The sequence below is a fragment of the Helicoverpa armigera genome, chromosome 11 (genome assembly GCF_030705265.1).
Source record: "Helicoverpa armigera isolate CAAS_96S chromosome 11, ASM3070526v1, whole genome shotgun sequence".
NCBI lineage: Eukaryota > Metazoa > Arthropoda > Insecta > Lepidoptera > Noctuidae > Helicoverpa > Helicoverpa armigera.
This window is the reverse complement of record NC_087130.1, coordinates 4600620-4623283: the sequence shown is the minus strand read 5'-3', so window position 1 is coordinate 4623283 and position 22664 is coordinate 4600620. Positions and strand designations below refer to the sequence as shown.

General features: G+C 35.0%; 3 protein-coding genes across 3 annotated transcripts in view; 2 read left to right on the top strand and 1 right to left on the bottom strand.

The window, feature by feature from the left end:
* The first annotated feature begins 390 nt into the window (after nucleotides 1–390).
* Nucleotides 391–7474, top strand: LOC110370203 (WW domain-binding protein 11). Its single transcript, XM_064036980.1, has 11 exons — nucleotides 391–599; nucleotides 1112–1237; nucleotides 1664–1761; nucleotides 2266–2412; nucleotides 2643–2753; nucleotides 3079–3219; nucleotides 4055–4293; nucleotides 5108–5265; nucleotides 5625–5741; nucleotides 6059–6217; nucleotides 6709–7474. Exons 1-11 carry the CDS (start codon nucleotides 536–538, stop codon nucleotides 6921–6923), a joined length of 1575 nt encoding a protein of 524 aa, XP_063893050.1. The 5' UTR covers nucleotides 391–535; the 3' UTR covers nucleotides 6924–7474.
* A 2121-nt stretch (nucleotides 7475–9595) lies between these two features.
* Nucleotides 9596–12689, bottom strand: LOC110370117 (uncharacterized). The gene is made up of 3 exons (XM_064037076.1): nucleotides 12289–12689; nucleotides 11317–11513; nucleotides 9596–10299 (listed from the first exon to the last, which is right to left on the bottom strand). Exons 2-3 carry the CDS (start codon nucleotides 11495–11497, stop codon nucleotides 10175–10177), a joined length of 306 nt encoding a protein of 101 aa, XP_063893146.1. The 5' UTR covers nucleotides 11498–11513; nucleotides 12289–12689; the 3' UTR covers nucleotides 9596–10174.
* Nucleotides 12690–21997: 9308 nt separating this feature from the next.
* Nucleotides 21998–22664, top strand: part of LOC110370089 (ATP-binding cassette sub-family G member 1) — a 46220-nt gene continuing 45553 nt past the window's right edge. Inside the window, exon 1 of the mRNA XM_021325819.3 lies at nucleotides 21998–22276. The gene's annotated coding sequence lies outside the window, so the exon portion shown is untranslated. The remainder of the gene's footprint in view (nucleotides 22277–22664) is intronic.

Sequence of the window (22664 nt, the reverse complement as noted above, 5' to 3'; positions counted from 1 at the left end):
GCGTCTAATTCGAATGTTTTCATTCTAGTTTCCTAGGATAACTTTTCAAAGTTCTAAAGACCCTGGGCTTCAGAAAAGTAAAACAAGGGGGCAAAACGCTAGTACTTTACTATACTTTGTCCCACATAATGCATGTACAATGCACAGAACAATCTTTCAAATTAGGTGTAGCATTTCGTGAACACAATAGAAAAATAAACACATGAGTTTTATGTAAAAATAGAAAAAGGCTATTTTTATCTTTAAACCTATGAATGGTTTAAAAATTAAAACTTAAAAATAAAACCTTTTTACTTTTGAGTTTTAGATAGGTGATGGGTAATGATGGTACTAGCAACATTATTAACCTTTCACTTAAGTCAACGTCACTGTGTTGTCAGATTTGACAAAAGATAACCTTATGTCAAACAAAATAACCAAACGAACGCTTGTTGGCTTGGAGTAGTTTTCGTTTGTGAATTTTGAGATCGATTTCTCACAGAAGTAACTGCTAGTAAATAATTATTTAGTTTTAGGTTAGCTACAATCAGTCAAGATGGGGCGCCGTTCCATAAATACCACTAAAAGTGGTAAATACATGAATCCTACAGATCAAGCAAGTAAGTATTGGTTATATTTTTATGGAAACTCGTTTATAATTATTCACGACATATTATTTTTGTGGAACAACGTACATAGAAAAAAGCTAACACATAGTTGGGTTTTCATGTTGTTATAAAAACGGTCTAACCACTTAGCTTGGTCTGCATTCCTCCAGATCCCTCCCACTCATGGGATTGTTGGAATCTACTGACTGTCCTAATGGTAGCTACATTTTATGATAAAGAATATGTAGAAGGAAGCTTATAATGTACGTTAGTAGCTTCCGCTTGTGGTTTTAGCTTCGTCCATAGGGAACTACTTCACACACATGGGAAAAAAGAAAGGAGCTTGTATGTTATTCTGCTATACGCTACCTGAACTATAAGCTACATGACTGCTAGTTAGATTCTATCAGAATCCAGCCTATAGATTTAACATTAAAGAGTAACACATCCAGAGAACAAGACAGTAGAATTATTTTTATTGATGATGCCTGAATCCAACTATTTATATTTTTTTCTGCCATCAGGAAAAGAAGCAAGGAAAAAGGAATTGAAGAAGAATAAACGGCAGCGGCAGATGGTGAGAGCCGCTGTGCTCAAGATGAAAGATCCTACTCAGATCTTGGAGGAGCTACAGAAAATTGATGAAATGGGTAGGTTTTGTTTTTATTCATTTAAACTCTTTAGTTTGCATCCAAAACCTTTTAGTTACCGTTCCTCTTGAGGAGACTTAGTAACTTCCCCCTGTGTCTATGTTCCTTAGGAAATACTTAGTGCACCGGGTAAAAGTTATTCTTAACACTTAAATATTTCTTTATATTGTATAGCACATTCTAGCAAAGGAACATAATCTTCAGAGTTATAATAATAGTACAGATTATGTTGCATAACTATCCTACTTATGATTAAATACACAGTCAACTGGCATTTATTATACTAGCAATAAAATAATCATTCAATTATGTTCAGAACACCAAAGCAATGCTTGCAAAAATTATACAAAAGATTAAGACTTAACATTCATCTGAATTGAATGTATACAAAGTGAAACTAAATTATTTTTTCTCATGTTTACCCAGAGTACAACGTCTTACAACCGTCACCGCTGAACGAAAAAGTTTTAAAAGAGAAGAGAAAAAAATTAAGAGAGACTTTTGATAGAGTTCTCAAGATGTATGTAAGTATAAAATTTTTATTAAAATAACCTTTTACCATATTATCTCTATAGGATTATAGAGATTGCAAGCGATGGTGTTGCACAATATTTCCCAAAGTGTTGAAACTGTATAGAATAACAAGGTAGATTAAAGAAATGCATGGTAATATGATAATCAGAATTTTACAGTGCTATGATGACTTTGCGTTTTTATATCTGTATTATGGGTATGATATTATGGTAAACAAGATATGAGTGAAAATATAACTCTTCTTGGCAGTTAGGCAAAAGGTATAAAAATAAAATGTATAATGGTTTATAGTGTGGGGATTTTGCAAGCTATGTCTTTGTGGTGTTGATTTTATTAGATTTCTAAAATAAATTTCGTTATAGGGTTCCAACCCTATGCATGGGAAACTACTAAAAATCTAGTGGTATGCCTCTACTTAAACTTTGGCAGAAAAAAGATGAGTGACAAATTTCAACGTTATTCCCTTGCAATAACATTTTTAATCAAAATTCTAGGACAAAGATGACCCAGAAAAATGGGTGGACCTCAAACGTCAGGAAATGGAATATGAGAAAAGACGGGCCCATTTGATATCCTATTATGAATCTGTGAAGCATGCCCAGTCAGTTCAAGTGGATGATATTCCTTTGCCTACTTTACAAGTAAGTTACATATTTTTAATCTGTTTCTATACAGTTGTCTATGGCTAATTCCATTTTTTTTTCTGTATCAAATTTTAAATTTCTGTGTCCAAAGTCTTTCTGTGTGTAAGTGTCTTTCCAGCCAGTAAGCACTTACCAGAGAAATTTCAGAATGTTTAATGATGTTGGCGTTTTGGAGATTTCTTGGTACTTCTGTATTACCAAGTTTCAAGTGAAATTGTTGCTTGCAGGTACCAGATAACCTCATATTTAGCAATGTACCTTCACAAATACCTCTACCTATTGACGCAGTGCACCCTGTGGTTGTCAAACCTATACTGAAGAAGGATTCTGTATACAAAGTAAGTTGATTTTTGTTTTTATATACTGAGCTCTTTTGGACCCTAAACATTTTGTCTGAAATGTTGCTAGGATTCAATTGTTTTATTTAGTTGAAAACTGTTCCATTTTCAGTGTGTAGCAGTTAACATCAGGTATTAGTGGCCTATCTTGTCACTATTTAGTTTTAAAATACGAACATCCCTCTAAATTAGCATTTCTTCAGACAACTTGCTCTTCATCATATTTCTTTTATTAAATGACAAGAATTTTTAATCACCAGTTTCTTTCATACATCTTACACTAGAATACAACAGTTTACGCTTGTATAGTACCGCAATATTCTAGGAGCGGCCAGTCGGCGTAGAACCGCCTGGCGTGCCTCCAGGCCCACCATGTGACTTCGAGATCTTAGTACTGGAGAAAGAAAAGCATGCAAAAGTACTGCGCTTCTCTGATATGCCAGATGAAGGACCACCTGGGGAATGTGTAAGTGTATTAAATCTATACTAATATTATAAAGAGGTAAAATATTTAAGTTTGTATGTAGGGGTAATCTATTTAACCGCTGCTGGTCGGATTTCGAAATTGTTTCACTGATAGATAGCTACAATGTTCCTGGGTGCCATAGCCTATATTTTATCCCGGTACAGGCAGTAGTTCCCATGGGACGCAGGTGAAACCGCGAGAAAACGGCTAGTTTATTATACGCAGCTATATACATAAGTGGTTTGCTTGAGTGGCTAGAGTCAGGAACCATTGTTCCAATGAAAAATACTTTTAGTGTTAGATGGCCATTTTTACACGGGTGTTTGAAGTAGTTTTATAGACACAGAATCGGGAATCAGGTAGTACATATTAATGTACATATATATTTTTTTATATACTGCGTAATAATTATGAAATATCCAATGTTGGTTATGTTATCATAATATAACAGATAACTATCTGGAATCTTTAAATTACACAATTGTTTTTTGACTTCTGTTATGCAAACTGGCAGTAGGTATTTTTTTATCATTGTTTGCCAAAATATAGCTATTAATACTTAGCATAGGAAATTCCTAATTGATTGACATTAAGGAAGCTAGTTCTAGAGAAAAGGCGAAAACAGAAGGACATAATGGAGCCATAGACCGTTCTCAATTTCTCATAATCAACTTACAGACAACTTTTCCTTAGAGATATCCCGTCTTATGACTGCGTCTGCTTTTCGTATCTTCTTTTTCCGCTTCGCTCTGTTCAGGACACCTTTCTCTTCGAGTTTGCAGATTTTAATGTCTTAAACAGCCTTACAAAAATTAAACTTAACAACATTTTTCAGGCACCACTACCAAAGGTTCAAGTTCAAGCGAAACCAGTCCCAGAAAACATAGATGGTGAAGTCGTAGAAGATGATGCAGTAAATCCCCAAGCGAACGCCGCGACTCAAGCGCCCAAACCCACGTCCTTACAGCAACGCATGTTGGCGCTGTCTGGTCAGAACATTGATGACTTTATGAAGGAAATGGAAGAGGTGCATCGGAAGAGGGAGAGAGACCGGGCTGCGGATTTGAATGCTAGGTAAGGATTATTTGAGGTATTGGGTTGTTTTCATAGTGTGATAGCTCAGGCGCCCAAACCGACGTCCTTACAGCAACGCATGTTGGCGCTGTCTGGGCAGAACATTGATGACTTTATGAAGGAAATTGAAGAGGTGCATCGGAAGAGGGAGAGGGATCGGGCTGCGGATTTGAATGCTAGGTAAGGATTATTTATTTGAAGTAGTTGGTTGTAATAGCTCAGGCGCCCAAACCGACGTCCTTACAGCAACGCATGTTGGCGCTGTCTGGTCAGAACATCGATGACTTTATGAAGGAAATGGAAGAAGTGCATCGGAAGAGGGAGAGAGATCGAGCTGCCGATTTGAATGCTAGGTAAGCATAATTTGAGGTAGTTGGTTGTTGGCAAGGGCTCTGGTTGGGATGGCTCAGGCGTCCAAATTAATCATGTCCTTACAGCAACGCATGTTAGCGCAAGGAGTTATTTGCATTTTCTGTCAAGCTAAAATGTAACATTTATAAACAATCGGGATTTGTGAGCAATATGTACTCAATAAAGAGGTTTTTTACCTTTTTTATTTTCCCGACGTTCCAGCTGAATTGCACCAACCGTGGTCACGAGACGCACTATGAGCTCATTCGCGCCAGAGCAGTCGACGTGTCAACATCTCCCAACGATGACACGAATAACTGTCTCGCAAAAATTTACGCTAAATTTTCCTAACATTTTATTATGCTTATTTACAAATAATGCCACATATAGGTATGAAGGATTATCCCTCATACCTTTCTGTTCATAGAAGTATGATTGAATGATATGATTTTCTTTCCCGCAGATTAAGCGCCCTAAAACGCTCAGGCGGTGGTCGTGACAGTGACTCGGACAGCGAGCCGGAGGGAGGCCCGCACGTGCCGCACGTGGCGCCGCCAGACTTCACGCTCGAGCCGCCCGGCGCCGAGCTCAGGCAGATGCCGCCGCCGCTCGTACCTCCTGGTGAGTGATAACATATAAAGATAGAAATATATAAGGCATGGCAACTTCCCAACGTTAAAAAAAAACCTACCAGTTCAGTCGTACTGAAGCCTTTAAGATAGACACCATCGTCATCTGCCTAGCCTTTTTCCAAACCGTTGGGATCGGGGTACAGTCTCACTTGATGCAGCTGAGTACCAGTGTTATATACTAAGCAACTGCCCCTCTGAACCCCATAACCCATTTACCTGGGCACCCCAATACCCTCTGGCAAGACAAGTTGACAAACTATTTGGCTTTTTACCTGAACAACTGCCAAAGATGTTCAAAAGCCACTGCCATTTGTAATAAAGATAAATAACCAGCTCATATGTCTACAGGTCTCCGGCCACCGCCTCTTCGTGCGCCCCTAGCACCGCCTCTGCGCTTGGGCCCGCCCGGGCCTCCTCCCGGCCCTCCTGGACCTCCACCTGGGCCGCCGGGACCACCGCCAACAGGTAAACATTTTGTATTGTGGCTGAGCTTAGGAGTATGGATTTTTTATTTGATAGATACTGCAATTATGAGAATTTGTCTTGTCTGGGTCAGAGTGTTGAGCATTGAAGAAGTAGGATGTGAAAGATAAAAATGCATGTATTCATTAATTCGTAATATATACCATAACACATATCTGCCATGTTATTAAATGTCTTTGATGCAATACGAACGACCCCTATGACAAGTAATTTAGCTCTACGATAAAAGACCTGTGCCCTAGAGTAGGACAACAAAAAGCCTAATATGTCGTTCTACATTTTTTATGTTCCACTTCCAGGCCTCCCCCGCGGCATGTTACGGCCACCAGGCCCGCCGCCGGGAGCTCCGCCGCGCCTGCTGCGGCCGCTGGCGCCGCCGCCGCCGCCCAAACCGCATCCACAGCTCTCCGTGCTCAGTGCAGCACCGCAGCTTATTACTAAGAAGGATGCTCAGCAAGGTTAGTAATACCTTTATTTTATTTGTTAGTCACAAAGAATATTACATGCCAAGCTTAACTTAAAAATTAATGTATTCCCTAATGCAATGAAGTTAATGTCATACCAGACTTATAGTGGACAACGGATTGTTTGTAAGCCTTCAGTACTGTTAGTTGTAGATAACAGAGGATGCAAGGAACATGGATGGGTTTTAGATAGTTCGTACATACTATTTTAATATTACCTCTCCTGTGCCATGCATAAAGCGAGCTTAACCTGTAGATAAATAATTAATATCTAGTTAGCATGCCCGATAATAAATTTAATTCATTTTATCTGCCACTGCCTGGATAAAAGTTTGCTGCCTGGAAAAGAGTACAGTTGACAAATATATTATGTATACGGCGAAACTTTTTATGTATTTATAACACAAAATCCCCAGCCCGTCCACTTTGTTCTAAGGATTACTTTTTAAATTCCCTCTTTTAGTTTCTAAAAACTTTCATTTCAGGTGCAACAATCAGTGCCAAACCACAGATAAGGAATCTATCAGCCGACGTCACCAGATTCGTGCCGTCAGCGTTGCGAGTCAAACGCGAGGACAAAAAGGCTAAACCGGGAATCAAATCCGGGGCCATACAGAGGCCGGCTGACATACCTAAACAAGTGCCGAGCAAGGATGACGCTTATATGCAGTTCATGAAGGAAATGGAAGGACTTTTGTAGCGAGTTATAAGACTGTAGGTGGATGTTTTATTAGGTCATGCAATTTTCAACTTTTAGTGAAAGAATTAAGGTTCAATTTTGATTTTGTGGGCTTGACAGTGAGTAAAAACAAAAGAACTACGAATAACCCTTTTCTTAGATGGCAGATTACTTCGGTCTGTCCTAGTCTTACTATTGACTCCAGTAATGGATTGTAATTTTAAATAATTGAAGACAATATACACTCTAAAAATCAGTCTATAACAGATCACATCTACATTTGTACGAACTAGTACTTCTGACATAAAGATACGGAAATATTTCTTATACTACACGGTAACATTATGTTTCTGTTAGTTAATACGATACGGTACCAATATCGTCGATATACATTCAACTGTATTAAACCAAGACCATTGACTGAATACTATTTTCTTTTAACAACTGATTTTCAAACGGCTTCGAATAGCCACAGCATGCCCAAAGTCATAGCAACGTTATAGCCTATGATCTAATTTTGTAAATACTATGTTTAGGTTATAAGTATGGAATAATAAAATGATTTTAACGTTTTTGATACTGTTATTTTGTTTAAAATCCAAAACTAATATCACACTTTACGCCATATTCCAAAAGTAGGAAGTATATATTTTTTTTGTTTTGAATATTTTTATCGTTATTACATAAGTTCAAAAACGAAACAATTTAATTTTGCACTGCCTATATCGAAGTGACGTAGCTATGTAATCGCGAGTTGCATTATCAAAATTATTTTGAAAAGCTTCTGAAATACTCAGAATTGAAAATAACAAATACTGGAATGTTTATAAAAAACAAGACGTTAATTCTTACATTATCTTGTGTTTACATGAGTATGCAAATGACCCGTAAAATCCATATTTAGTTTGGATACCGGAAAATAAAAACAGTACCTAAACTTAATTGTTACGAAATCGGGTTTTATTTGTAGAAGAAAACCACATTATAGGATATGGAGATAATAAAATAATGACTAGGAATATTGCACTAGCATCTTGCCACTGTTCCTGGTTGTATAATACAATCAGTCAAACCATTTGATCCTTTGCCTTTAAGTCAATGTATTATACTACAAAATTGCGAAGGTTAGAATGTTACCAGACCTTTATCTAATGTCCGGGATCGTACACAGTCCATCTTTGTGACCCGAAGTTGAATAAAAAATTAAAAGTATAGTGTATCTTGGTCCGCATTGAGCAAGTGTGGTGATTAATGCTCAATCCTTCTCCGTGTGAGAGGAGGCCTGTGCCCAGCAGTGGGACGATAAAAAAAAGGCTGTAACAGTAACAGTGTCTTGGTGCTTCTAAGCTTAAATAATTTCCACTACTCTTCAACTGTATCTATTCCCTAGAAACAAATTGATATCTTCAACTATTAAAGACGTCAAACATATCAATAAAAATTGCCATCCGTCGTAGTGCGGGTTATCATTTTATCATCAACTAGAAAAATAAGATTCATGCATGCTTGTCACGAAACTTAAGCAATCACGTGTCAAATAAATTCTTATTTGTTCATGTTACTAACTAGCCGTGTTCCCGCGGGTTCACTTGCGTCCCGTTTGATAAACTGCCCGTATCAGGATAAAATAAGGCTATATTTTATCCTCATACGGGCAGCTGGTACTTGGGCATAGTCTTGGGTACGTTAGTTTTGTTACTCCAGATATATTTCTATTAAAGCTTTAGAGAATATGACTAGAGCTAAGTTGTTCAAGAAGGAGGTTGACAAAGGTAAAAGCTTAATAGGTAAAATAACCTTTATGGGTCCTTAACAATTAGGGAAAATCAGAGTTCTGCGCAGTACTTCTTGATTATATCAGGGCTATTATTATATAAATTGTAATGATAAATAATTAATAGCTATCTAAAAGTTTTGTAACAATTTACGTGAACAACAGATAAGAATATTATTATTTTGTTTTTTACAGTTTGCTGGTGTTCTTGTTCCAACTGCATAGTGTAGGTACATACCTGAATACCTACTTTATCAATGTATATCGGGTGTGTCGTTCATAATCACATTAAATGAAATGCGTTAATATACTGGTTAATATATGTCGATTAACACAAAGATAAAAGAAAAATACGTAAAAATAAAAAAATGATTTTTTCAAACAAGGTAATGGAATAAAAATGTGCAAAAATTAGAACACCATATAAAAGTCAGTCATTACAAACAACTGAAATTCTCCCTTGAAAACTGACAGCTGTCAACTGATCAAAACATACGATACTCCTAACTTTATCTCTGCTTTACACATGATGTTGTAAATTATAAAAACGAAAAATGACTCCTGTGGCTAAACCACTGAATGGATTAGGTTATTTTTTTTACAATTCGCCATAGAATATCATAAAGTATATGCGATATGATTTAATGTGATTGTGAACGACACACCCGATATATTTTACCAAAACAGCATGCTCATCACGATATGTGTTCTGATTTCGTTTAATTATTCGATCACTCCATAGTTGCATAGGAAACAATATGTCATAATTTTCTTTGAATATAAGTAATTTATACGTAATGGATATTATAATATGAAAAAATATCAAAGAATTTTCGCAGGTTGTAATATCTCGACAATTCTGCTTACCTCAATAAATTTTACTGTTCACTTGTACAAGTACTTGCAAGATGAAATAAAATACAGTATTCTTTCAGTATAATATAATTTACAACAGTCATTGAAACTAAAAATAAACATATTAATTAAAACTTACAAACTAAAATTGAAAATTAGGTACGCAACTAGTTATTCTAATTAAAATAAATATTAAATTGGTGGGCAATGTGATTTAAAGCAGCGTTGTCACGGGTAAATAACCTATTAAAAAAGTCAGAAACATTAAATAAAGCTTATTTTAATACACTATTCTATCTAAGACTTCGTATCAAGTTTTCCCAGGGATTTCATTCAGAATTTTATGCATTTTTATCAAACAAAATTATAGCACAAACATCTGGGTGTCCTTTGCATAATAATTGCAAACTATTAGTGGCGACCTCTGCTGAAATTTCTAGAGGAACCTATTTTCATACAGTGTGACTGATATCTACTTCTCAATAGAAAATTAACCATTCAGCCTTTGAGAAGATTGGCAAGTTCAACATTGAAAGTTTTCTCTAGCCTACTTACTAGTCCTTAAACATCAAACATAAAATAATTTAATATTAACCTAGATCGTGATAATCGCGGTATTTTGTAACTAAATAGATCGAATGCATTAGCAAGCCGACAATAGTTCTGGCAAGGAACAAGGCTTCGTACAGCACTTTTTGATGACGCTTTCTCTATGCTCCCATTGTCTTAATGTCAGTTCTTTCGGGATTGGCTGCATGTTGACTTCTTCTGAAAAGATAAAACGTTAATTGTTAGTTAATCATGCATATTGTAGGGTTCGTAAAATGAATTAAGAGAGGTAGGTCAACTAACTAAAATAAGGGAAAGAGTTAGGTTTCCTCCGTTTACAGTAAGCTTGAGTTCGCTATCCTTTTACATAAATGATTTATAATTATTCATCTTACTGAATCAGAATAACATTATTTACACTATACAAGAAAAAGTGCTAGTTAGAATAGAGCTTAAAAGTCATACAGAACCTAGGTTGCTATTATAATAATGCTACTGAATGCAAAGTAATAGTTATCTGGTGTACTTGTATTAAAATATTCTTTAATAGCTTTTATGAAATGACTGACAACCAATAATGACGCTCATATCTGCGCTATTCGAAGCGAATCTAGATTATATCATCATTCAAGGTACTGACCTACTAACAACAATATATATGTAAGAATTTTTACTTAGAACATAACTGATTTGAGATCAATGTCAAACAGGTGCTATTAGCTTATCATTTATCACAAATATTTGCTGTATCATGACAGTTATTGATTCAAGATTATAAACTTTAAGTACCTATACGATTTCACCTTCTAAAGCATTCTAAATAGTATAGCTTTTCATATTGAGTGTCTAAAGCGTTTTAAGCGCCTGGCGCTGTAGTTAGATGCTCTGCTAATTTCAATATGCAGCATGTGTTGCTATGCAGTTAATAAGAGGCACTTAAAATCTTGAATAAATCGAATTTGATAAACATAGAGAAAAAGTAGATAAAATACGTGTCATGTTTAAATAAGCAGTAATTTTAAAATGTCGACTACAGTTAGCAAAAACAATCTGTCGTTATAGTGGTCCAATATTACTTTCGTGTGTTGAGGTGAAAACCACAAACAAAAAGATGTATATTGCCTACTCTATAAACGTTGGTAATCTCCAGTGACAAACTAGGTCCATTGCATCATGATAAATATCTTTCTACATACCACATTAGCACCCTTATATTGTGTTACATAAGATAATTACCGGAAGAGTAGTCGCCATAGGCTCCGTATGTGGGGCACAAATCGTTCATCACAGTGTACGTTAGGATTCTCATACAAGTTGGTAGAGACATGTCCATGTACGCTGATGTTAAGATGTGCGATGAAGCAATGTGGTGGTTCAGCGATATCATTAGCACTACAAGAAAGTATTTGCCTTGCATCTTGTTGGTAGGTACGCTGAAACAAAAGACGATCAAGTTAGGCGAGTCCAAACGCTACAGTAAAAGTGCTGTGTGAACTTTGAAATATATGATGTAGTTTCTATAACATTGATATCTGATCTGTGACGTCACTTGTCATGTTGCTAAAATAAATAAAGTACTATGTGAAGGAAACTATTTTGTACACAGCATTTTTAAAAGTAGCCGACGATGCTTAGATCAATCGTTATTTGCTAGGGCTTTAACGCAGGGACCTAGACATATAATTAGAAGGCCAGTTCTGGTCGCCCGTAATTTATTTTTATAAAAACTAGCTCTGTAGTGCATTCTAAAGGGGTCTAGCAAGTTCGTGCCGAGTAAACCTGGTTTAATTTCATGCTTAGAAATGACAGGACAATTATATCTAGGAGTGAACGAGTAAGGATACTCGGGGTAATGATAAAATGTACCTATTTAAGCAGGATGTTTTTGGTTTACTTAGGAACAATGAACAAGCAGATTAATATTCTAAAATTGGATCAACGCACGCGAGTGGTGATAATTTCTGTTTGTGCTAAGACAATTTATCAATGTGGGGTTTGTCCTTGTTTGGCGGCGCCAAACTTATTTTAGGGTCACATTAGTAGTTAGATTATAGTACTACAGTCAAATGAGTAACTTCCTGGTCCGAACTTAAACAGTTTTAGAAAACGAAGCGTGAATTTTACTGGTATCCCCAGACATAAAAATCATCTTTGAAAAACTCGAGAGAAAATGAACAAAGAAAATAATGGTTTTAAAAAATTACTCACCGATTTATCACTGTGAAGAACCTCAGGGAAACTTAAATAAATATAACACTCCGTAGATGTTCCCTCATCTAATGGTTGGAAAATAAATAGCTCCAGTCTTTTTATACTCGACCCTGTCAAAAGTAAACAAGTCCCTAATAAAATTCTAGGTGCGTAAACAATTTTCTCAGTAAAAACTTTTGTAACTAATTATATTTTACACATAAAACGAACTCATTAAATTCCGCGCGTAACTCGTATTTTTGTCGCGGGGTGATCGCGTACAAAACTTGAATGAGCCCGTTGGCTAGCACCAAAATTTCAACGTAAACATGTTGTTATAAATAACCCGAACATAGTTTATCGGTAACTACATTTTATCAAACTAAATAAATGACCTATGTCTCTTAAGTATGTATTTAAAAAACTTGTTCAGCTAAGGTTTTTATTAGAGTCACGATCGTCTGTGGGGGACCACGGGACCACCCATCGCCACCCTTCCGTGTTTTCAGATCTTTTTAGTAGTTTAAAAAGTAATATAAAAGCTAATAAATAAATTATCAGACAACCTTTTGATAACTTTCTTCTAGTTTCCCTGTCTTCGACCTTCATTGGCATCTCATTTAGGCACCACGGATCGTAAGCTCTGCTGGAAGTTTCGTGCTTGAATGTTTTGCACGTCTGCGTCTAGTCAGACTACTGTTAGTGATCTGATTACGTTTTAATGAGTAGCGATGTTGACAAATTAAGTTAATCGTAACCTCATTATTTTGTACTGTAGTTTGAAAAACAAGGTGTTAGGTAACTATATTTCGGAACATTCCATTCATTGGTGTCAGGATGTCCCTCGCCTGAAAAAATAATGTAGGCTTTACCTGTGGTTTTATTTCATGTGGTTTCTATTTATTTAGGGAGGAAACAAGCATGTAATTGCGTCAACTGATATAAGTAGCTACCTACTTCCAACTATATTTTCCGTAACAAACAAAGCGTGCTGTAACTATTATTCAGTAAATAATTAATTATCTGGAACTGTTTAATTTTATACATAAACTGCATAATAGGTCATTTCAAACGTTATAGGTTATTTTAACACATTATTTTTAGCTCGCAATGTGGGCTATGTTTGCGGATGTTCGGTCTCCGTGCAAGTCGTTGTTCCACATAAAGGAGTCAACATTAGAGTACACAAACACTTTCTTTTTCATTCATGACAGATATGAAATTTTGGCCGTTATTGCTATCTATTTTTGGTACTTACACAGATCATACGTCTCCTCAAGAGTTAGTTTTAAAACTAGTCCGGACTATGATTGCGCACCTATCACATCTAGTCCATTCGGTTTTTTGGTCATATAGCAAAATTTTGTGACACACATGTTTCTTGAAATTTTAAACCTTTCTCCGTTTTCTTCAAGAGTCTTCTAGAAACTAAGATTCTTTGGTCATCCAATGATTAATTCTTTTCGGTGTGCGAACACAGCAGAGATAACTTTGAACACGCAATGAGTCCGTGCTTGAAAATGTGAAAAGAATGTCATTTATGACCTACTCATTAGTAGTTTTAGGTATGTAGGTACATAGTGGCACGAAAAACTACAAGAGACTAATTACTTAGTCAGAAATTAAAATTATCAGTTCTATACCTACTTGATATTTCATTTAATTATGATGTAAGAAATATCTTTGTAAAAGTCTATCATCTGTTACCTTCTTCTTTCGTGACGTGTGTGTAATGAGGAGGGATGATACGCATGCAACAAAGTGTGTGCTAAGTATGAATGTAAATGGATGGAGAGGAAGAGGAAGACCTAAGAAAAGATGGATGGATTGCCTGAAAGATGATATGAATAGGAAGGGAGTCAGTGTCAGTATGACGAGTGACAGGGGAAAATGGAAGAAAATTACATATTGCGCTGACCCTAAGTAAAATTTGGGAACAGGGCAAGAGAAAGAAAGAAAGACATGTCTTATAGCCCAAAATCCGGGATATCTGTTACCTGTTCCGATGACTGTTAAAATGAAATTCCAAATGTCGTCAGACCTTTAGAGAAAGGTTTAAAGAAAATACGCCAAGAAGCACGGAGTCTGGAATTTGGAGGTGTTACACCCCTATGCCTGGTGATGAAGATCAAGAATTACCTATAAAAGATGTCGCGGGTAAAACTAGTAAGTAACAGGGAATAGAAGCGTGTAGACTATCAGTAGGTATTTGATACGAATTAATGACTACCTACTGGTCGTAATTAGGATTCATTTATTATTTGCGATAGACATAGCATTGGTGTGTTGTCATGGACACCGACTGATAATACAAACAGCTGCCTACATTAGTTATTTTTACAACTTTATTTTGATAATAAGTAATTTAAAGAATTAAATATTTTCCTTGAGGAGCAGATTTGTCAGTGAACTTCCTATTATAGATAAATTGGTAAGGGTTTGAGTATTTTTCAATAATACTGACTAGCCGTTCACCGCGGTTTCACCCGCACGCTCTTTGAAAGGGAAGACCTTATGGCATGTGGACCGCCAGTTTTAAACGTCTTCATAATAGGTAGGTAAGGTCTAACCATGTATTTAACCATTTGCTAGATTTTATTTCCTAACTTAGCCAAATAATTTATCACACTATCGTATTGTCATAATGCGTAAAGGAATGTATAAAATGAATGTTATGTTTTCAAATAACAAGTGATACTATTACGATAAACTTTATCCAATCAAAATCAAGGTAACAAACAAAGTCTAAGGACGTGAATACCTAAGGAAATGAATCTTATCTTCTCTATTCCTAGTTCTGATTAGTTAATTCTAAATTTTTCCAACACCAACTATGTAAGTAGATAATCTTTGGGCTTCCGATACCTACCTGTGTTTATTTATACTTCCTGATAGTCCAAAGATTAGGTACTAATTATTTCTAGAAAAGTCTATAGCATTAATTTTCCATTCAGTGTTTATGACGAGTCACGTGGGTACCTATATCTCCTTGTAAAATTGTAAATTAATTCATTCTACAGACTATTTTCTTTTCTTTCTGGTTAAGGTTTCGGAGCCCGATCCTGCATCAATAGATTTCTCCTGTCCTTATTACAATTTGATTTGGAATCGATACAGCATGTCTTCCATGCTCTTTTAATCTTCTCTCTGATAGTCCACCTATCATTCATTCACAATAAAAAGAAAAGTAAATCTGTAATTAATTTCGAACGGCGACGAAGTCTGATTTGTAATTAGAGAAATTGCAAATACATTAAGCAACTCCCTAGACAAGATTACGATAACTTGATGTAAGAAATAAACATGTATTTATTAATATTAGATGTAAGTAATGTAAGTATTATGAAAGTGCATATGTGTGTCATGTGTGTCATTAAGAGCACCTGTGTCTTCCGGGTCGATGCACCCTGATGTCCATACAGACCTCATTTTTTGCAATAATAATCGTCTTGATGAGGGAAAACTTTGTTTGTAGATGTGTATTGGGCACGCTTTTCTAAGGTCACATCAATTTATGCCTACGTGGAAGCTCCTTGTTAAAATCATTAGAAGGTAAATACAAGTAAAAGTAAAAACTATCATACCTTTGAAGTACGTACTTCATCTTCCACGATTACTCATATTACGATTTAACTTAGTAAATAAAACAATGACATTGTAACTTAAGTACTTAATAAAATAAAATACACATTAAATTAATTGAACAAGATCATAACGCTTTGACCACATTAATTTGCATTAATACAATCACGAGACATGTTACAATGGCAGTTGAATAGCACTATAATAAATTTAAAATACTTAGTTGTTTTAATTATGCAATTAATTATTAACATTTTATGCATTGTTTGAATTGTTCGTGATTAATTATTTTACATCTTATGCGGTTACTAGCCACGATTGTCTAAAGCTCAGAATAAAATCACAGGCACATTTTAATGTAGGATTTATCACTGCCATTACCGTGAGCACGAACTATGTAACCATGCAGTGTCTTACCTACACGGAGCGACTGTCAATCTGACGTCCTCAGTCCTGAATCCAGTTACCCGGGCAATCCGATACCTATTAGTAAGTCTGGTTGTCAGACCTTTTGGCTTTGCTTTCCCGTAATAACTGCCAAACATGTTCACCATCAAGGAGTATCGAGTTGCCTAGCTGACTTCGCATAACGACTGCCAAAGATGGTCACCACCAAGACCCCTTGGTCATCGTTATTGCCCAGGTACTGGGTTGAGATCACGTAGGCAGTTGCGATACTCGGCTGTTTTCACCTAGACTGGAAGCCGACCCTAACATGGTCGATCAAAATGTAGGTATATGTAACAGTAAGTGGTTTACTAGGTACTATTTTTATCTACTACTATTTTCCGCTGCGGTTTCACCCGAGTCTCGAGCGAACTATGCTATTTCTTGCGGATGAATGAAAAGTAGCATGTAAGTACTTAGGTGTACTATAAAATATTCTTCTGATATTCAACACGGTATCAGGTGTACACGAGAGGTATTTAAAATGATACAAGAATCCGTCTTTTTTAGTCAAAACAAACATTTCACTTGTTATAAAACCGTTTATTTCGGTATCAAAATAATAAACAATGTTCACGTTTTCAGCGGATGTATCTGCGAGTATGAATTCAACATAGAGCCCAACCGCACAAGGTTTCCCACGAAAATGTAAGCTATTGTTGACTTTTCATTGCTTTATTGCTACAGGCATTGTTGCTAGGGATCTTCCACGATGAACAATTAATAAAATAAGTAATATCTATCATAATAATTTGTTGTTACGACAATAGGTACCTAATTATGGACGTTTACGTTGGTGTGAATAAAATCCCTATTTGTATGATATACAATCTTTTAAGATTTATTGTTACTTACTCTTGACATATCATATATAATTGTTACGTATCTCTTTTGTAAATTAATACAATTATTGCTCAATTGTATGACGACAACCTGTCTAGCTATTTGGTAGACTTTTACTCATAATTGCGGGCAGAGTGCAGACATGATATACAAGGTCAATGAACTTATAATAATAAATCGTTTATTTCCGTAAATTGTTCCCATATTAGGTACCTGCCTATGTTATATAACATGAATAAGGTATGTACTTAAGATAATTATATTACGTACAGATGAAAGGTTAATGAACTCGATTATCTCCCTATTACTTAAGACAAAAGATTTATGGCATTTGTACCTAGGTATATACAATTACATTTTTCCCACAAAAACAATACAATTTATAATTTCAGAAACATTGAATAACACCTTTTTTATACTCACATACTTATAATATTACCATACCAACTTTGTGAACACTACGTGAATTTTGTTTACATTTAGGAAAAAGGCTTTTGTGTTCATGATCGTGGGGCCAAAGCGTTCATTGCACGTGAACTTAAGAAACTCGTTCATACTTCTATTGAGTTTCACTCGATTTTCTCATGTCACGGCCTTACAAATCTATAACTATACTTAGAATTGATTATACAGCTTAGAAACCTGTATTACATACCTTGGTTTAAACTTGATATGCCTGCAGGTCAAGAACCAAGTAAAAGCTAGTATTCTCAGGCTAGTCTTAGTAATTTCCATGACCGGTTACTTTTACAGATAGTTACTTAGTTGCACCTGTAGATTATATCTGATTACTACCTATTTCCCGGGGTTTCTCACGCAAAGAGATAAGTTATCGTTTATCCTTCCTTGTTTCAATGCAGGCAAGTACTCATACCTTTGCGCTTACCAATTAATTAATATTATCATCATGTCTATTTTAACAGAAAAATAACAAGGATACAGATTGTTAGTTTTAGCTCGACCTCTGTATGCCTGGATGATAAGTAGCCGCTCAAATATTTTTTCAAATCAATCAATCATAATTTCAAATTCGTAAGCTCAACGGCAACACGTTCAACCAACCAACAAACTGTTTAGCTCTTTAGTATATATATTTTATTGGTAGAATCCACAGCCTAGTTCATACTACCGTTATAATCAATATGACACCTCCATGGAGTTGTTGTTACCTTTAATTAAATCTTTACAGAATGAAGTCGATATTTATCGCCTTGGCATTTCCTCACAATCATTGTTGTCGACAGCTCTTTAAACGTTTCTTGAAGACTATGCTACATTCACATTTAAGCACAAGTAAGAAAGGGAAACAATGCTTCCTCAATTTATAATTTAAGTAAGTTCCTAAAATGGTAAGTTATGGCATTAAACATGGAAATTCACTGAGTGATAAAACAATGCATAAACGGGTACAGACCACAGAGAGAGTAAGTAAGTGCCATACCTACATCTATACTAATATTATAAAGCTGAAGAGTTTCTTTGTTTGTTTGTTTGAACGCGCTAATCTCAAGAACTACTGGACCGATTTGAACATACGATTGCACACTAAAAGAATTTTTCAAATCGGTCCAGTACCTACTTATAAGTTCCTGAGATTAGCGTGTTGAAACCAATTCTTCAGCTTTATAATATTAGTGTAGATTGCCACATTTATATCGATCCATCACGAGAACGATTTCAGAACATTTCTTTCTTCAATACAAATCCTAATGACTGGTAAACGAAGTGGACGCTGCGACGCATAGTTAATTAGTTAATCTATTAATAAGTTAATCTACTGGTTTGATATTATGATACCGATTAAGGATTTTTTTTTTAAGATGTGCTTATCATCTGCCAAGCCTTTCAAGAACGTTGGTGTCGGGTTTCAATCTAACAGGATGCAGCTGAGTACTGTATAGATTGGTCATTGGTCACATCTGGCATTGGTCAACCCAGTTAGCCGAGCTTACAGTACACGAACCTTCCGAAACACGCAGGAATTCGTTCTGGATTTTTTTCTGCAAAAATATTTACCTAAGTAGGTATTTCAAAAGGTGCTAAGAAGTGAATTATGACATTAACTAAGTTTGAGGAAACGGTGTCCTTTGCCTAAAGCAGTTATTTTTGTCATTGAATGCCATTGCTTCAGGTACTAACGCATTTCTGACTATAAATTACCGACGTTTTAAAAAAAGTTTATTTTTATTTTTTTTTTTATTTATTATACTTTTTGCACACATTTTACAAAAAAACAATGTACAAAGGCGGACTTAACGCCTTAGGCGTTCTCTACCAGTCAACCTTTAGGTGGAGGAGAAATTTCATGGCAGGTGCACTAAATATGTATATGAGACAAATCGAAAATATATAAACGTACATAGACTTATTATACATACACATATATATATAATATTAAATAAACTTTAATACATATATAAATAACACAAAATCAAATGCACATTATTTTGTGTTATAAGGGACATTATTTGTCCCTTTTTGAGTGGTTAAATAAAGGTTAACCGAGGGTAGGTATAACCATAACCATTAAAATTATTAATAAGTATGTATTATGATCTTAAGAAACTACTTCTATATATTCTATGGATATATATATATTTTAATTTTGAAGGATTGTTGAAATGCAACGTTTTGCACCTTTGAGAGTTTGTTTTACAATTATTGTCATTCCTTAGCTGCAATGTTTTATGTAAATAAATATTTTATGACATGGTCAGTAGCTATAGTTTTAAAGTTCAACAATATTATTGAACGTAAACAACTATAAGTATTGATTTATTTTTTTAATTTTATTTTTTTATAACAAAGGCGGGGTAGGCCCCGGAAGAGATGGCGTGACGAACTAGACGCCTATCGTCCGGATTGGTGGACACGGTCGAAAGATCGGGAAGAGTGGAAGCGAGATGGGGAGGCCTTTGCCCAGCAGTGGGACACTACAGGCTAGATATAATAATAATAAAAATAACAAAGAAATATTTCAGGATTGTTTCTTGCAGCGTGGAAATCGTAGAGCTATTTTGTGTCGATCCTTTTTTTTATATATAAATAATATAAAAAAGCTTGATTTCAAGGATTTTTTATTATTGAATGTAAACAACTAGTATTGATTTCTTTTTTTTTATTACCAGGTACAACAAAGCTAAAAATATTTCAGGATAGTTTCTTGCAGCGTAAAAGGAAGTGGTAGAGCTATATTGTGTTGATGTATTTTTTATTTTCTTCTACAATAAATCTCTTTTCCAAAACGAAAAAAAAAACTTGATTTCAGGATTTTTGTCTTGCAGCGTAAGGAAATCCTTAAATGGCATTTTTTTATCAATTTTAAAGGATGCTGACAGACTAGCTAATTAGTAAAGAATAAAAAAATTAAGAAGGTGATGATTGCTTATTGCACTTAATGTTTCTGTATTAAATATGCATAAAAATTCGTTCATGTCTTCATTCATCCTGTAAAATGCTGTTTGTTTAATATAACAGTTTCTTGTTTCTTTAAAATAAGGATGTTATAAGTAGTTAATCCCCTTTTCACCAAAATACATAACATTATGTATTCTTGTTCATCCGATCATAATGTTATAACATTATTTCAGATAATATGAAAAGAATAATTTATTGGAGGAGTGCGAAAATATTTTTTCCTGCGGTTTCGTCCACCTCTGTTACAGTACCTATTTTTTCCTCTTTTTCTAACATTTTATCATAATAACGTAGTAAATAGTTGTTGCAGTTAATATAGTGTTCAATCTTTGCCATTTAATGGTTGTGGAATTAATCAAATTAAAGCAAGCACTAGACACCTACATTTGATAATAATTTATTCTTAGTTGTAACGTGACAAACACTGTGTTACAAATGTTACAATCGCATTACAACATTTTCGAATACATCAGAATCTACAATCGATAACATTATTCGATTCCACATCGATTACTTACTCGATTCGATATAAGTCCACGATTTTGTTTAGGCGTAACCATGGTAACCATAATACATCGTAGTTTGAATGTTTGTAATCGTTCTATGTTTAGAACGTAGGGGAACGCATGCGCCCTTTATGCGTCGTTCCCGCGCATGAGTCAACACCCTTGTCAAGTGTGTCATATATGCAGTGCCAATGGTTCCGTAGAAAAGAATCGTATAATATAAGGCTTCATGGTTTTTATTAGAATGTTCTTTAGGTCTTATTTCTCCTGCCCTATTCCCAAGTTATTTGGGGTCGGTACAATATACCTACCTGTTTATATTTTTTACAAAATTTTACCATTTAAGATAGGTATTACCTAAGTAAAATATCTGGCAAAAAACTACAATTTTTGTGTTTATAATTAAAAAATAATATTCCGTAACCATAATACCAGATAACGCAAGTTATCAAAACTTCGAGCACCTTACAGCTAAGTTAAGGTCAACTGCCAGAAAGTGTATATTTCATCGTCTCTTAATTAATGTAGACTTTTTTCTAAACGAGCATTTTTTATTCGATTTATTATTTAATACCTTTCATTTATACACGTACCTTTTATTTATACATTTCATTTGTATGAGTTTAGCTTAAATATCGTAAGTTTTTATGTTTTGCAGTACAACACAGAATTTGCAAAACTTAAACTTTAGGCGCTTGGCGTTGTAACAACACGTCGCGTCGGTGAAAGTGAATCTGTGAATGAAAAAGAAATGTTCAATTAAAATTAATTCAAAATTGAACTATATAAAAAATAAAAGTAATAAAAAAACTTGGAGGTGCAATATGTCACCATCACTCTACAAAGTCAGTTCTATACTGACGGATCCCTAAAAATGTTTCAGTGCAGACAGCTGACGGCAGGCGCTCCCGACTCCGTTGTTATATTCGGTGTTTGTGTTGCGTGCGGCCAGTCTCAGTACATCGCTGCGCGCCAACAAGCGCCGGCTGCGCGCGTACTGGCACAACACACGCCATCGAACGCAAAAGTCAATGAAAATTCAAAATAAGAATCATCGAACGTCTATGAATGTCATTGCTCTGAGCGATTCAAAAAATATTTTTATGTTCCAAATACGAAGGTATTCGTGGTGGTATTTTGTGCAGTATTGTGTTTTTTGTTTTGTGCGAGATTTACTGTTAGTGATTGTTTTGTGAGTTACACAAAGAAAGGTAAGAGTTCTATTGTTTTTTCTAATAATAATTATAAAATAGAGTACTTTACAATTGAGTGACGGAAGTTTTCAGTGTGGAGTAGTATTAATGCTTTGTCATGTCATTGAAATTATGTATTGTTCATAAATTAAAGTTAAGCCGTAAACCGTATGTTTTCGAAGAAAGTAGAAACTTACACGCTGTATAGAAATTAAACTAGAGTCGAATTTTATTTTTAATGAATAAAATAATTATTTTTGTTAGGTTTTCATTCATGAAAATTCGCCTAAGTATAATTTAAAATTAAAATAATGTTTGCGTCTGAATTGCACGATTACCTATCTTTTATAATTAGGTAATGGTGATATTAAAACGATCATGCTGTATAAATTAATAGAGGAGACAA